The following is a 15889-nucleotide window of genomic DNA, read 5'->3' on the forward strand; positions in this document are numbered from 1 at the left end:
GGTAGATGTTCAGCGCTTGTTTCTCCCTGCAATTCATGTCATATATCGGCTAGTGAGGACACACATACACCTGGTTAGAAAGCAAGGACAATAACTGGCAGACACTTCTTCCCTTGAGGATCAAAAGTTGTGCACCCCTGATGATTATCTACTCTGTCTGCACCTGACGGGGGCCAGTTTGAGCCTGAAACTTTAAATCTCATCACATTGAGTGAGAAAACTGTCATAACATGACATTGACCTAAATGCTAAATTTCCAGTCGAGTCAGTCTGGACTGCTGCGGACGAGGGGCTGAAGAGCGTGCGGTGTCAAGGCCACAAATGAGGGGTGTTAATCCAAATTAAGCCAAATGAATCCTAGGGAATGATCCGAGTGCACACTGATAGCATGCCAGCCACATTTTTGGGATAATTGGTCAGGGGCCAGGATGTATAGGCACGCACAACCCTTGTATTCTGCGTAACCAGTATTGATGTGGGGAGACAGGAAAAAGGGGCAGGCTTTACCCACATGCTGGGCTGGGGCCAAGAGGGAATTTAATTAAAACTGTGACAGAATCTCTGGCAGAGAAGCAAGAAGAAAGGGAATGATATTTGTTTAAGCAGATCTTGGTTGAATCAACGTTGTTTCTACATTATTTCAATTAAATAACGTTGAACCAACGCGGAATAGACGTTGAATTGATGTCTGTGCCCAGTGGGTAGTGTCGACATGTGTTTTTGCCAAGTATATTCTATTACAGACACCTTAATGCATATTTTGAAATTATACATATTATGTGAACTGAACGAAATCATAATTGTATTTTTTTAAATAAATTCCTTAGAGTATAATTTTTAGAGAGTACTAATGTTACTGTCCCCACTACAACCAATAAATACTTAACTGCATGTAATTTTGTCCTTGAAATATTATATTGAAATACTGTAGAATTACATTCATTGCTATAGATCGGGTAAGAGTTCTACCAAAACCCTGGGGTACTGTCACGCCTTCGCCCGCTCCCCCTCTCTGGTGCTCGAGGGCGCCAGGCTGCCCATCATTACGCACACCTGTCACCATCGTTACGTGCATCAGCGCTTCATTGGACTCCTTCACTTTATTGATGGCCTCCACTAAGTGGAGTAGGGCTGTTGTGGTGACCGTATTACCGCCACACCGGTAGTCATGAGTCCTGAAGGCAGTAAAATTCCACTTGACCGTTTAGTCACAGTAATTAGACTTCTCGAAGCCATGATGCTGCTGACGGTCATTACTAGCATACCAAACTTGCTAATTGCCTGGTATTCAGCACTCTACTGTTCCCTCTAATCACTCTGACATAAATGTAATCAAACACTTCATGAGAGCCCATGAGCTCATGTTGCACAACATTTCTATAGGCTATGCAAATACCTGACAAAACAGAGTGATGGCCTCTATTCAAAAGAGGAGGATGCCATCAGCTTTTTATAGGCTTACTATATTTATTTCTCAACTGTTCTAATACTAAGCACATTGCTTATCTTTACAACAGGAATATAGCCTACCTGACTGGCATGAAAATTAAACATGGGAAAAGCATCCCCCATTCGCTATTTAAGTGCATAGATTACATGTATCCCCCCCCCCCCCTGTTTCAAGACAGGTGCATGATAATGGTCCATTCTAAATCAAAACAAATTTCACATATAAAAACAAGATTAAATCAAGAATATTCTGATCGGTGACAATATTAGCCTATCAGTTGTGAATTATATATTATGACTTTTTCATTTTTAATTTTATTTCACCTTTATTTAACCAGGTAAGCTAATTGAGAACAAGTTCTCATTTACAACTGCGACCTGGCCAAGATAAAGCGAAAACAGTGCGACACAAACAACAGCACAGAGTTACACATGGAATAAACAAATGTACAGTCAATAACACAATAGAAAAAAAGAAAGTCTATATACAGTGTGTGCAAATGGCGTGAGGAGGTAAGGCAATAAATAGGCCATAGTAGAGAAGTAATTACAATTTAGCAGATTAACACTGGAGTGATAGATGAGCAGATGATGATGTGCAAGTAGTGAAACTGGTGTGCAAAAGAGCAGAAAAGTAAATAAAAACAATATGGGGATGAGGTAGGTAGATTGGGTGGGCTATTTACAGATGGACTATGTACAGCTGCAACGATCGGTAAGCTGCTCAGATAGCTGATGTTTAGTCTCCAGCTTCAGCAATTTTTGCAATTCGTTCCAGTCACTGGCAGTAGAAAACTGGAAGGAAAGGTGGCCAAAGGACGTGTTGGCTTTGGGGATGACCAGTGAGTTATACCTGCTGGAGCGCGTGCTACGGGTGGGTGTTGTTATCGTGACCAGTGAGCTGAGATAAGGTAGAGCTTTACCTAGCATAGACTTATAGATGACCTGGAGCCAGTGGGTCTGGCGACGAATATGTAGCGAGGGCCAGCCGACAAGAGCATACAGGTCGCAGTGGTGGATGGTATATGGGGCTTTGGTGACAAAATGGATGGCAATGTGATAGACTGCATCCAGTTTGCTGAGTAGAGTGTTGGAGGCTATTTTGTAAATGAAATCGCCAAAGTCGAGGATCGGTAGGATGGTCAGTTTTACGAGGGTAAGTTTGGCGGCATGAGTGAAGGAGGCTTTGTTACAAAATAGAAAGCCAATTCTAGATTTGATTTTGGATTGGAGATGCTTGATATGAGTCTGGAAGGAGAGTGTCAAAAGGCATGGATTTCTTTAGGGTGCGTTACGGCCACACAAAGGGGATGCCATCGGGAAATTCGAGGCATTAGCAAGTGCTTGTCAAATTGTGAATGAGGGACTGATGAAGTGTACAGCCTGCGCAAAAAACAAAGCAGAGCTCATGCCTTTCAAGCAACTTTTTTCAAAGTTGAGTTGCATCATGCAGCCTTATAATGTATTAAAAATCAAAACACATAGCCCAATGTTTGTAGAACAACTAAAGTTGCATTAATAACTCTAAATTAAGCATATAGGAGTACCTATTTCTTTGTTAACCGCTCAACACAGAATAGCCCATGTGCGCACGCTCTAAAATCATTTGGAAAAAATATCCTTTCTATATTATTCAGTTTTGTTCAATTGTATTCTTCATACTATAAAATAATATAAAATAATGCCATGGAATTCTAAGCAAATCTTGTCTGCTAAATTAACTAGTGTAGCCCACAACCATTTGGCATAGCCAGATCAGGACCTAATATAAGGACCACTCAGAGTATGCGATTCTGTTCTGAAATAGAATAGATTTTCTTCATATCATGTTTCTTTAGACCTGTCTAAAATAAATAATGAATTTATTGTGAAGGTGTAGGCTATATTATATGGATTTATTGAACTTGTTTTACTATAGATGATCCAAAGGTCTGCATCAGTGGCTTGTAGGCTATGTGTGGAAGCCAGGAGATGCTAAATGTGTTTATGTTAATTAACAGTCAATTACCGTGAGATCGACAGTTATTTGCTTCACAATCACCGACTGACAACATTTTGTGACCGCCACAGCCCTATGTGGTGTTTTGAGAAGTGTTTTGAGAAGTTGAGATGGCGGAAGCAGAAGTGTTGTTTGAAGATGAAAGCACAGCGAATACAGTTAGATATTACTGCATGGTCGGAACTAGAAGCACAAGCATTTCACTACACTCGCATTAACATCTGCTAACCATGTGTATGTGACAAATAAAATGTGATTTGATTTAGTAAGAAAGATGAGTGGACAACAGGGAAGTCCAAGAATGGAACAAAAATGGATAAAATTGTTGTGGAAAATGAGTCTGATGAATCGTTTCTTGTTGGAGTATGTTTTTTGGATAAGGATGTTTATTTGGGAAAACCTTTTGAAGTCACAAGGATGGCGAAGAAAGCGTTGGGAAAAGTGGGTGCAGTCAAAGTAACCTGGAGTGGTATGTTGATGATATGTGTATCCAAAAAGTAAAATGAGCATGAATTGTGGCTCACGAAATTATGGACCCATGAAGTAGACAGCTTTGATTTTCGGAGCAGGGCACTGGTAAAAGGTGTTAACTATGGGATCCCGTAGGACATTGATAATCAATATCTTAGGAAAAAATATACAGGAGTAGTTAATGCACGTGGCTTGACCCGTACGGAGAATTGGAAAGAGTGTATCTGTATTATTGATGTTTGATGAAGAGTATACACCACCCTATGTAAAGCTGGGATATATAAGAGCGTTCATGCAAAACCCAATGTAATGACAGAAGTGTAAAAAGTTTGGCCACGTGTCAAGTGTTTGCAGACAGAAGGAATATGTTATGAAGGAGTCTGTGAATGTAAAATGTTGTAACTGTGGTGGGGAACTTAATCCCGAATTCCCTGAGTGCCTTGTTAGGGTGAAAGAGGTTGTAGGATCAAGGCTGTGCAGCAAATCTCCTATCTGGAGGCAGTGAAGAGAGTTGAAGAGGCAAGAGGCCACAGTTCTGAAGAAGATATGGTGCTGGATGCACAGCAACCAGTTGCAAATGTTATACGTCAATCAAGTGATCTGGATACACTTGAAAAAAAGTGGATTTTGTTGACTTTATAGCCACAGTTATTAATTGTACAGCACAAGTGTCCAAGAAGTCCACGAAACTGGACCTCATTATATCTGCAGCCGAGAAGTTTTTGGGCTTCCAAGACTTAACGGAAGAAGCACTGCACGGACTACTGTCACCAGAAAATGTCCCGACCTCATAGGATCTTTCTGAAGGTGTTTAGGGACCTGATTAGAACAGAAAAGCAGGCTGATTTAGTAACATGTAAACTTCGTTATTGATAGTTTATATGATTTTAAAAAAAATTATAAACTGTATATATGTATTATTTTTACTGCACATTTTTTCTATTTGGTTATTTGTATTATTCGCCTGTACAGTAGGTGGCGGAAAGCACACATAATTGTTGCAAACGCCATTATACCAAAGAGGAAGAAGGTTGCAAGAGCAAAATGGCAGCCTCAATTGAGAGTTTGTTCGTTGAAATAGCAAGCCTTGAAGAGCCTATCGAAGAGCTGCAAACTTTAAAAACTGCCGTTTTATCAATACCTGTAAGCGCCCTTAGGGATACAGTGAGTGGACTCCGGCTTGAAGTGATTTTCTCTCTTTTGAACACAAATGACAGGTCTGTAACCGCTGCATTGCTGAGTCAAGCCTTATTACTTACATTAGCTAGCTATTTAGCATAGCAACACACTCAAACTGTTAGTTAGCTAACGTTAGCTTGGACAGCTTCCTTGTAAAATAGACAGCACGTTCACGCAATGTAACTTAGCTAGCTAGATAAGTATAGCTACATACCTAAACCGCTAACCACTGTCTCGCGACTAGTTCGCTGACTTGGGTGTGAATGCTAACGGTACTCTTGACTAGCTGGCCTTTTCTTAGCTAGCGCCTTGCAAAATACACAGCACCTTCATTAGTGCAATGTAACTTAGCTAGCTAGATAAGCTAACGTTACCTAACTAGTCTTGTCTCTCGACTCGCTAGCTGACTTGGGTATGAATGCTAACGTTACTGTCCCTTTCTTAGGTAGCTAGCTGTGTTGTCGTTAATGGTTTAAAGCTACATCCATTTTATGACTTATACATTAATTTTATATATATACCCATTGATTCTTGAAGAATATATTGTAACGTCCCTCGGTTTATAAGCGCACGGATATCGACTGCATTTTGAGCATGCTTTTGCAGCACAATCGATAGCGCGCTGGTTTTCGGCTAGAAGGTCGAGAGTTCGAGACCTGCTCCCTGTCTTTTTCATTACAATATTATTTAAATGCTTCATGAGCTTAGTTCAATTGTCGTAGTTACGCCATCAGATCCAAGAAAATGCAGGCTTGTTTTACGCCAACGTTTGTAAAGAAAACACTGTATAGCCTCCAAATATAGTGTGCATTCAGGAACGTTTAGGTAGAAATATTCTATGTAGAACGAACATGCCTCAGTCAAGGACATGTAGAATAATGAATCACGTCGGCTCTATTCTCTGCATTTCTATCTGGAACCTTAAGAACCTTTTGCAACTGAATTTGGCCCAGGTTAAAACTATAATTTTGATGTCATGGATGGTAAGTTCTTGCATCCATAGCTCTGTCTGTGAATGTGAGTGGTTGCATTTCTCCAAGCCCTTCCCTCAGCTTTTTACCAAAACACAGGCTTTGTTTCAATTAAGGATTCTAGCTTTAATGCAAAGTGCGTTTGTGTAGCTGAGTCGTGCATGAAAGATTTTCAATGACGAAGTCTCATTAATTTCACAGAGAGAAAATTGAGCTATGCGTGGACATCCTTGGTCGAATCCTGCTCGCCCTCAGCCCTGTCCACCTGGCCCAAAACTGCAGAGTGGAACTTCAGGCTGGACTGAAACATCCTGATGATACAGTCAAAATACTGGCATTGACACAAGTATGTTACAGCTGTGATGTATTCATTAACCTCTTACATCTAGACGTTCCGCTAGCGGAACACCTGCTCCAATATCCAATGATGGGCGTGGCGCGAATTACAAATTCCTCAAAAATACTAAAACTTCCATTTTTCAAACATATGACTATTTTACAGCATTTTAAAGACAACTCTCCTTTATCTAACCACACTGTCCGATTTCAAAAAGGCTTTACAGCGAAAGCAAAACATTAGATTATGTCAGCAGAGTACCCAGCCAGAAATAATCAGACACCCATTTTTCAAGCTAGCATATAATGTCACAAAAAACAAAACCACAGCTAAATGCAGCACTAACCTTTGATGATCTTCATCAGATGACACACCTAGGACATTGTTATACAATACATGCATGTTTTGTTCAATCAAGTTCATATTTATATCAAAAACCAGCTTTTTACATTAGCATATGACGTTCAGAACTAGTATACCCCCCGCAAACCTCTGGTGAATTTACTAAATTACTCACGATAAACGTTCACAAAAAACATAATTATTTGAAGAATTATAGATACAGAACTCCTTTGTGCAATCGAGGTGTCCGATTTTAAAATAGCTTTTCGGTGAAAGCACATTTTGCAATATTCTGAGTAGATAGCCCAGCCATCACGGCTAGCTATTTAGACACCCACCAAGTTTAGCCCTGACCAAACTCCGATTTACTATTAGAAAAGTTTGATTACCTTTGGTGTTCTTCGTCAGAATGCACTCCCAGGACTGCTAATTCAATAACAAATGTTGGTTTGGTCCCAAATAATCCATTGTTATATCCAAATAGCGGCGTTTTGTTCGTGCGTTCAAGACACTATCCGAAGTGTAAATAAGAGTCACGAGCATGGCACATTTCGTGACAAAAGATTTCTAAATATTCCATTACCGTACTTCGAAGCATGTCAACTGCTGTTTAAAATCAATTTTTATGCCATTATTCTCGTAAAAAAGCGATAATATTCCGACCGGGAATCTGCTTTTAGGTAAAAAGACAAAAGAAAATAAAGCATGGGGTCGACTCGGGCACGAGCCTGAGTCTCACAGTACTGTGACCAGCCAAATCAAATCAAATTTATTTTTATGCAGCCCTTCGTACATCAGCTGATATTCTCAAAGTGCTGTACAGAAACCCAGCCTAAAACCCCAAACAGCAAGCAAAGCATGTGAAAGAAGCACGGTGGCTAGGAAAAACTCCCTAGGAAAAACTCCCTAGAAAGGCCAGAAACCTAGGAAGAAACCTAGAGGAACCAGGCTATGAGGGGTGGCCAGTCCTCTTCTGGCTGTGAAGGGTGGATATTATAACAGAACATGGTCAAGATGTTAAAATGTTCATAAATGACCAGCATGGTCAAATAATAATAATCATAGTAGTTGTCGAGGGTGCAACAAGCACGTCCGGTGAACAGGTCAGGTTTCCATAGCCGCAGGCAGAACAGTTGAAACTGGAGCAGCAGCACGGCCAGGTGGACTGGGGACAGCAAGGAGTCATCATACCAGGTAGTCCTGAGGCATGGTACTAGGGCTCAGGTCCTCCGAGAGAAAGACAGAAAGAGAGAATTAGAGAGAGCATATTTAAATTCACACAGGACACCGGATAAGACAAGAGAAATACTCCAGATGTAACAGACTGACCCTAGCCCCCCGACACATAAACTACTGCAGCATAAATACTGGAGGCTGAGACAGGAGGGATCAGAAGACACTGTGGCCCCATCCGATGATATCCCCGGACAGGGCCAAACAGGCAGGATATAACCCCACCCACTTTGCCAAAGCACAGCCCCCACACCACTAGAGGGATGTCTCCAACCACCAACTTACCGTCCTAAGACAAGGCCGTGTATAGCCCACAACGATCTCCGCCATGGCACAACCCAAGGGGGGGGCGCCAACCCAGACAGGAAGACCACGTCAGTGACTCAACCCACTCAAGTGACGCACCCCTCCCATGGACGGCATGGAAGAACACCAGTAGGCCAGTGACTCAGCCCCTGTAAAAGGGTTAGAGGCAGAGAATCCCAGTGGAAAGAGGGGAACCGGCAAGACAGAAACAGCAAGGGCGGTTCGTTGCTCCAGCCTTTCCGTTCACCTTCACACTCCTGGGCCAGACTATACTTAATCATAGGACCTACTGAAGAGATGAGTCTTCAGTAAAGACTTAAAGGTTGAGACTGAGTCTGCGTCTCTCACATTGGTAGGCAGACCATTCCATAAAAATGGAGCTCTATAGGAGAAAGCCCTACCTCCAGCCGTTTGCTTAGAAATTCTAGGGACAATTAGGAGGCCTGTGTCTTGTGACCGTAGCGTACGTGTAGGTATGTACGGCAGGACCAAATCGGAAAGATGGGTAGGAGCAAGCCCATGTAATGCTTTGTAGGTTAGCAGTAAAACCTTAATCAGCCCTTGCCTTAACAGGAAGCCAGTGTAGGGAGGCTAGCACTGGAGTAATATGATCAAATTTTTTGGTTCTAGTCAGGATTCTAGCAGCCGTATTTAGCACTAACTGAAGTTTATTTAGTGCTTTATCCAGGTAGCCGGAAAGTAGAGCATTGCAGTAGTCCAGCCTAGAAGTAACAAAAGCATGGATTAATTTTTCTGCGTCATTTTTGGACAGAAAATGTCTGATTTTTGCAATGTTACGTAGATGGAAAAAAGCTGTCCTTGAAACAGTCTTGATATGTTCTTCAAAAGAGAGATCAGGGTCCAGAGTAACGCCGAGGTCCTTCAGTTTTATTTGAGACGACTGTACAACCATCCAGATTAATTGTCAGATTCAACAGAAGATCTCTTTGTTTCTTGGGACCTAGAACAAGCATCTCTGTTTTGTCCGAGTTTAAAAGTAGAAAGTTTGCAGCCATCCACTTCTTTATGTCTGAAACACAGGCTTCTAGCGAGGGCAATTTTGGGGCTTCACCATGTTTCATTGAAATGTACAGCTGTGTGTCGTCCGCATAGCAGCGAAATTTAACATTATGTTTTCGAATGACATCCCCAAGAGGTAAAATATATAGTGAAAACAATAGTGGTCCTAAAACGGAACCTTGAGGAACACCGAAATTTACAATTGATTTGTCAGAGGACAAACCATTCACAGAGACAAACTGATATCTTTCCGACAGATAAGATCTAAACCAGGCCAGAACTTGTCCATGGACTATCCAAACGCGCTACTTTTTTTCAGCCAGAGCCTGCAAAGCCACGATTCAGCTTTTTGCCGCCTTCTGAGAGCCCATGGGAGCCGTAGGAAGTGTCACGTAACAGCAGAGATCCCCTGTATTGGATAGAGATAATCAAGAAGGCCAAGAAATTGTCAGACAGGGCACTTCCTGCATGGAATCTTCTCAGGTTTTGGCCTGCCAAATGAGTTCTGTTATACTCACAGACACCATTCAAACAGTTTTAGAAACTTTGGAGTGTTTTCTATCCAAAGCTAATAATTATATGCATATTCTAGTTTCTGGGCAAGAGTAGTAACCAGTTTAAACCAGGTACGTTTTTTTTCATCCGGCCTTGAAAATACTGCCCCCTATCCATATCATGTTAAAAATCATTTAATTGTCCATGTGGTCTCTATTAGAGGGCACTTCATTTAATATAACATGTTTTTTGAAATTCAACGTATTTAAAAATTAGCCAAATCAAAGATGGTAGATATTAAATAATCCTAAAACGTTTTTTTATAATAACCAAAATACTTATTACTAATATGCCTCCAATTTTGTGTAAATGTTTGTCCTGGTTTCATATGGAATCACTAATTTGAAGGAGAACACTTATTAAATTACATTTACTGTACGAAATCTTAAAATACTCTCGATACATTAAGTAACATAATTAGAATATTTTGTCTTACTGGTGAGTAAGGGGAAAAAAATGGCAAGAGTTTGAGTAAGATCTCTAACGGATGCCTGCAAAAGTGGCCACACGCCTTCAAAGTGCACAGTTCCTAAGTAATTTTATTGCACTTTTGACTCAAGGAAGGTGACTTCAACTACTAAGTTATTGTTTTTTGTTGTTGCTCACCTAGCTGCTGTTGAGGAACTGAAGCAAGCACACTTGTAGTTTTGGCTTGAAACACAGTCCTGCGTCCCATATTACACACAATTAGTTGTTTACGCAATCCAAAAATGGTCTATTATAAACTGCTTTCTGGGTCAGGTGGCCATCATTTGAATGCTTTTTCTATTGCCAACATGACTATGATCTTAGTGTCAGGCTTTCATAAGGTACTTCAGAGAAACATTGATGTGTCGGCATCGATTAATTGTCTCTGGCCCCCTCCCAGTTAGGGGGAGTGATGAGCTTACAGCAGAGTCTCACGCCTGGCTCGTTGCGAACTAATTTGCCAGAATTTTACGTAATTATGACATACCATTGAAGGTTGTGCAATCTAACAGCAATATTTAGACTTATGGATGCCACCCGTTAGATAAAATACGTAACGGTTCCGTATTTCACTGAAAGAATAAACATTTTGTTTTCGAAATGATAGTTTCCGGATTTGACCACATTAATGACCTAAGGCTCGTATTTCTGTGTTATATTATAATCAAGTCTATGATTTGATAGAGCAGTCTGACTGAGCGGTGGAAGGCAGCAGCAGGCTCGTAAGCATTCATTCAAACAGCACTTTACTGCCTTTGCCAGCAGCTCTTCGCAATGCTTCAAGCATTGCACTGTTTATGACTTCAAGCATATCAACTCCCGAGATTAGGCTGGCAATACTAAAGTGCCTATTAGAACATCCAATAGTCAAAGCTATATAAAATACAAATGGTATAGAGAGAAATAGTCCTAAAATAACTACAACCTAAAACTTCTTACCTGGGAATATTGAAGACTCATGTTAAAAGGAACCACCAGCTTTCATATGTCCTCATGTTCTGAGCAAGGAACTTAAACGTTAGCTTTTTTACATGGCACATATTGCACTTTTACTTTCTTCTCCAACACTTTGTTTTTGCATTATTTAAACCAAATTGAACCCGTTTCATTATTTGAGACTAAATGGATTTTATTGATGTATTATATTAAGTTAAAATAAGTGTTCATTCAGTATTGTTGTAATTGTCATTATTAAAAATATATATAAATCGGCCGATTTAATCGGTATCAGCTTTATTTGGTCCTCCAGTAATCGGTATCGGCGTTGAAAAAAATCATAATCGGCCGACCTCTAGTGTTCACAGTAAACGCACACTGGAGGTTCCACAGAATTTTCACAACGTAGAAGTTTGCGCTCAGCAGACTTGAAATGTGCTGAATGCCAACAATCTTTTTTAAAAAGAACATTGGGAGGGTCCTACCTGGAATTTGTTGCAAAATGTTTTGCTTTTTTCTGCTATTAATGAATACCCCCCCTGGTCTGTCTGAGCCTCGGGTGGATCTCTAGCTGTCATGGTGGCATAACTTAATACAAAGATCAGGCAGCCATAATCAATAACATTTTCATTTTCTGCAGATTGGTAGAATGGTATTGAACCATGAGGCAGTAACAGAAATTCAGAACAACCAAGACATACTTCGGGAAGTGATCCACTGCATCAGAGGAGAGAAGATGTCAGTGGCCAAAGAGGTTGGCATAAAGATGATACATTTTTTTAACCACATGTTACATTTCAAAACCACTTGTTGCTCAAGACCAGTTCATCAATTTCACAGGCAATACGAGCTCTTGCCAAACTTAGCCATTCCAAAGCTGGGTTAGATGCTCTATTCAGGAGCGACTTGCTGAAAGACCTCAAGGATGTGATGGCTACAAGTGATATTGTCAGATACAGAGTATATGAGGTACGCCCATTGCCACACGTTTGTCTGTTTCCTAATATGTCTAATCTTTTGGAAATCTGCCTGCCCATACATATGAGTGTTTGAAAATAGAATTGCATGGTGGAGCATAGTGATAAGCATCAGTTAAACATATGGTAACCTTATCATGAAGTTGCTTATACATCTGAATATTGCAGTAACTATTCTAGTAACGATATTTTAACATGTTTTTTACAAAGTGCAAATTCCAATAAGCACAGTAATGGAAGGAAGTGTTTTTCTTAGTATAAATATGGTACAAATAGCACACCAAATATGGCTGCTGGTACCCATCATGGGATACCCTATGCCTTGAATGGGAATGTCAATTCTACTGTTGTTCAATATTGACTTGTCTCTCCTTTTGCAGCTGATAGTGGACATATCGTCTGTCTCTCCTGTCTCCCTGGGTTACTGTGCCAACAGCAGCTTTATTTCCCAGCTACTGGGGGAGCTGACAGGAGATGATGTACTGGTCAGGTAAAACATGGATAACCCACACCCTATAAAACAGACAATCTCTTGCTCCCACTCTCCGTCACTGGCCACACAGACGGAAACACAAACTCCCCCTCTCATTTCCCTTTTATGATATGTAGTGACCTCTGTCTGTTTCAGGGCTACAGCCATTGAGATGGTGACCACACTTTCCCACAGTCAGCATGGGCGCCAGTACCTGGCACAGCAAGGCATCATGGATAAGATATCCAACATGATCACTGGAGCAAAATCAGACCCCTTCTCTAGTTTCTACCTGCCAGGTGAGGATGTTATGAGTTCATCTCACATTTGCATTTTAGTAATTTAGCGGACGCTAAATCCAGACTATAGTGTACAGTATACATGTTCGTACTGGGCTCCAATGGGAATCAAACCCAGAAGCCTGGCGTTGCAATCACCACACTCTATCAACTGAGCCAGATGGGACCATGATGTCTCCCACACAGGGCTGGTGAAGTTCTTTGGGAACCTGGCCATCATGGACAGTCCCCAGCATGTGTGTGAGACCTACCCAGCTTTCCAGAACAAGGTGTTTGAGATGACCAGCGACCCAGACCCTGTTATGACTGGAGTGGCTCTGGACACACTGGGGGTCCTGGGCTCCACCGTGGAGGGGAAACAAGTCCTGCAGAAAACAGGTTTTTATTTTTATTTTGTATGTTGGTTTGTTTGTGTTTAGTTTCACTGCATTAATTCCTTATTACATAAACAATTTAGTAACTGCAGTAGATAACAATTACTCACTTTCTGTTTGGGTTTGTGTGTTCAGGTGAAAAGTTCAATGCTGTGCTGAAGAGAATGAGCCAGCTGGCCAGCGGTGGAGCCACCGAGCTGCGAGTGCGCTGTCTGGAGGCCATCTCACTCCTAATCACTCTGCAGGTGTGTGTGTGTGTGTGTGTATATATATATATATATATATATATATATATATTACCAGAAAAAATGGGGGACACCTACACGTTCCATATTTTTTAAAACAATTTTCCACATTGTAGAATAATAGTAAAGACAACTATGTAATAACCTTAAAATATTAAACAAATCTATACTACCTGCAAAACAAGAGATGACTTTGGGATGCTGGCCTTCTAGGAAGAGTTGCAAAGAAAAAGCCATTTCTCAGACTGGCTAATAAAAAGAAAAGATAAGCAAAAGAACACAGACACTGGACAGAGGAACTCTGCCTAGAAGGCCAGCATCCCAGAGTCACCTCTTCACTGTTGACATTGAGACAGTTGAGGACTTGTGAGGTGTCTGTTTCTCAAACTAGACACTGTAATGTACTTGTCCTCTTGCTCAGTTGTGCACCGGGGTCTCCTACTCTTTCTCTTCTGGTTAGAGCCAGTTTGCTCTGTTCTGTGAAAGGAGTAGTACACCGCGTTGTACAAGATCTTCAGTTTCTTGGCAATTTCTCACATGGAATAGCTTTAATTTCTCAGAACAAGAATAGACGGATGAGTTTCAGAAGAAAGGTCTTTGTTTCTGGCCATTTTGACCCTGTAATCAAACCGAACCAATGCTTATGCTCCAGATCCTCAACTAGTCTAAAGAAGGCCAGTTTTATTGCTTCTTTAATGAGCACATGTTTTCAGCTGTGCTAACATAATTGCAAAAGGGTTTTCTAATGATCAATTAGCCTTTTAAAATGATAAACCTGGATTAGCTAACACAACGTGCCATTGGAACACAGGAGTGATGGTTGCTGATAATGACCCTCTGTATGCCTATGTAGATATTCCATTAAATGAGCCGTTTCCAGCTACAATAGTCATTTACAACATTAACCATGTCTACACTGTATTTCTGATCAATTTGATGTTATTTTAATGGACAGAATGTGCTTTAAAAAAAAAAAAAAAAACATTTCTAAGTGACCCCAAACTTTGAACGATAGTGTAGTTTCCGACTTGTTTTCAATGAGAATGACAGATCTACAAGTTGCATTTCTATCTGAAATGAGTCAGGTCATACATAGAACGACATAATGGACCTTGTGTAAAGAATGCTGTGTCTGTGTGCGTACCAGGCTGAACAGCAGACAGAGGACCTGCTGGTTCTAACAGAGTCCTGGTTCCATCTGCTGTCTAACCAGCCTATGGAGATGATCCGGAACATCAGCACCCAGCCCTTCCCTGAGCTCCACTGTAGTGCTCTACGCATATTCACTGTGAGTGGATGGTCAGGAATTAATGTACACATTACTGGACTTTTCTTTCTTTCTTAGAAACGGAACAAAGCGACTGCGGATATGTTTCAGCACCATACTACATATTTCTTGTATAGAATCTGATGTAAGAATTCAAACTCATAAAATGGTTGCTTCCATCTGTTTTTCAGTGGTACCTTTTGTGAACCCTTTGTGATTTTGGCCCACTGTTGTAAAAGACAAGTGTCATTGAGTCGGAGGTGATTTCATGAAAACATAGGAATTGTTTGTTCATCAATTATTGCCTCACTGGCTAAAACTCAGTAATTTTCTATATGGTGTCTTTTGTTGTGTTGCAGGCCATCGCTCCCCAGCCATGGGGTCAAAGGTTAATGATTGGCACACCAGGGTTCATGGAGTTCATTGTCGACCGTTCGACTGGTCCGACCAAGGAAGCGAAGGATGCTAAGTTTGAGCTTGTGGGGGCGCTGGTGAGCTCTTCCACAGCAGCGGACATCTTGGGTAGCCAGCACTACTTACGCCTGCGGTCTTACCTCCGAGAGGGAGCGTACTATGTGACCGCTGTGGCAACAGTGACCACAGAGGGAGCGGACTGAGAGAAATGGGGAAAATGTCATATTACATGCTATTCCCAATATAGCACACTACCTTAGGCCCTACTCAAAAGTAGTGAACTGTATGGGGCGTAGGTTTAACTTGAGACTGCTACCAGACCAGGACCAACAAGACTCAATTCTTGTTATTTTATTAGATTGATAGCCTGAGATGCATTTACTGTTGCTTTTTCTAAGTGAAATATTTGCCCTTATTAAAGAGGAAGCATATTGAAAATGACAATCCAATAGTTTTATGATTTTTATATCACACACTCGCATAAGACAGACTTTCCAAAACATTAGGAACACCTTTTGCACTCAGACCAACCTCAATTCGTTGGCATGGACTCCACAAGGATGTTGACTCATATG

The 15889-nt window shown here is 41.0% G+C and overlaps 1 protein-coding gene across 1 annotated transcript; it reads left to right on the forward strand.

The window, feature by feature from the left end:
• Nucleotides 1-4913: 4913 nt before the first annotated feature.
• psmd5 (proteasome 26S subunit, non-ATPase 5) lies at nucleotides 4914-15758 on the forward strand. The gene is made up of 10 exons (XM_014123499.2): nucleotides 4914-5136; nucleotides 6271-6415; nucleotides 11907-12020; nucleotides 12107-12235; nucleotides 12624-12733; nucleotides 12872-13014; nucleotides 13201-13392; nucleotides 13524-13633; nucleotides 14781-14921; nucleotides 15260-15758. The coding sequence occupies exons 1-10, from the start codon at nucleotides 4964-4966 to the stop codon at nucleotides 15515-15517; spliced, it is 1515 nt and encodes a 504-aa protein (XP_013978974.1). The 5' UTR covers nucleotides 4914-4963; the 3' UTR covers nucleotides 15518-15758.
• Nucleotides 15759-15889: the final 131 nt, after the last annotated feature.

This window comes from Salmo salar, chromosome ssa01 (genome assembly GCF_905237065.1).
Source record: "Salmo salar chromosome ssa01, Ssal_v3.1, whole genome shotgun sequence".
Classification (NCBI taxonomy): Eukaryota; Metazoa; Chordata; class Actinopteri; order Salmoniformes; family Salmonidae; genus Salmo; species Salmo salar.

Excerpts from the sequence above, each read along its gene's own strand:
- psmd5 (XM_014123499.2), top strand. The coding sequence starts at position 4,964 with ATGGCAGCCTCAATTGAGAGTTTGTTCGTTGAAATAGCAAGCCTTGAA. Across the intron at positions 13,634-14,780 it reads CACTCCTAATCACTCTGCAG|GCTGAACAGCAGACAGAGGA; the intron begins GTGTGTGTGTGT and ends TGTGCGTACCAG. Across the intron at positions 14,922-15,259 it reads GTGCTCTACGCATATTCACT|GCCATCGCTCCCCAGCCATG; the intron begins GTGAGTGGATGG and ends GTTGTGTTGCAG.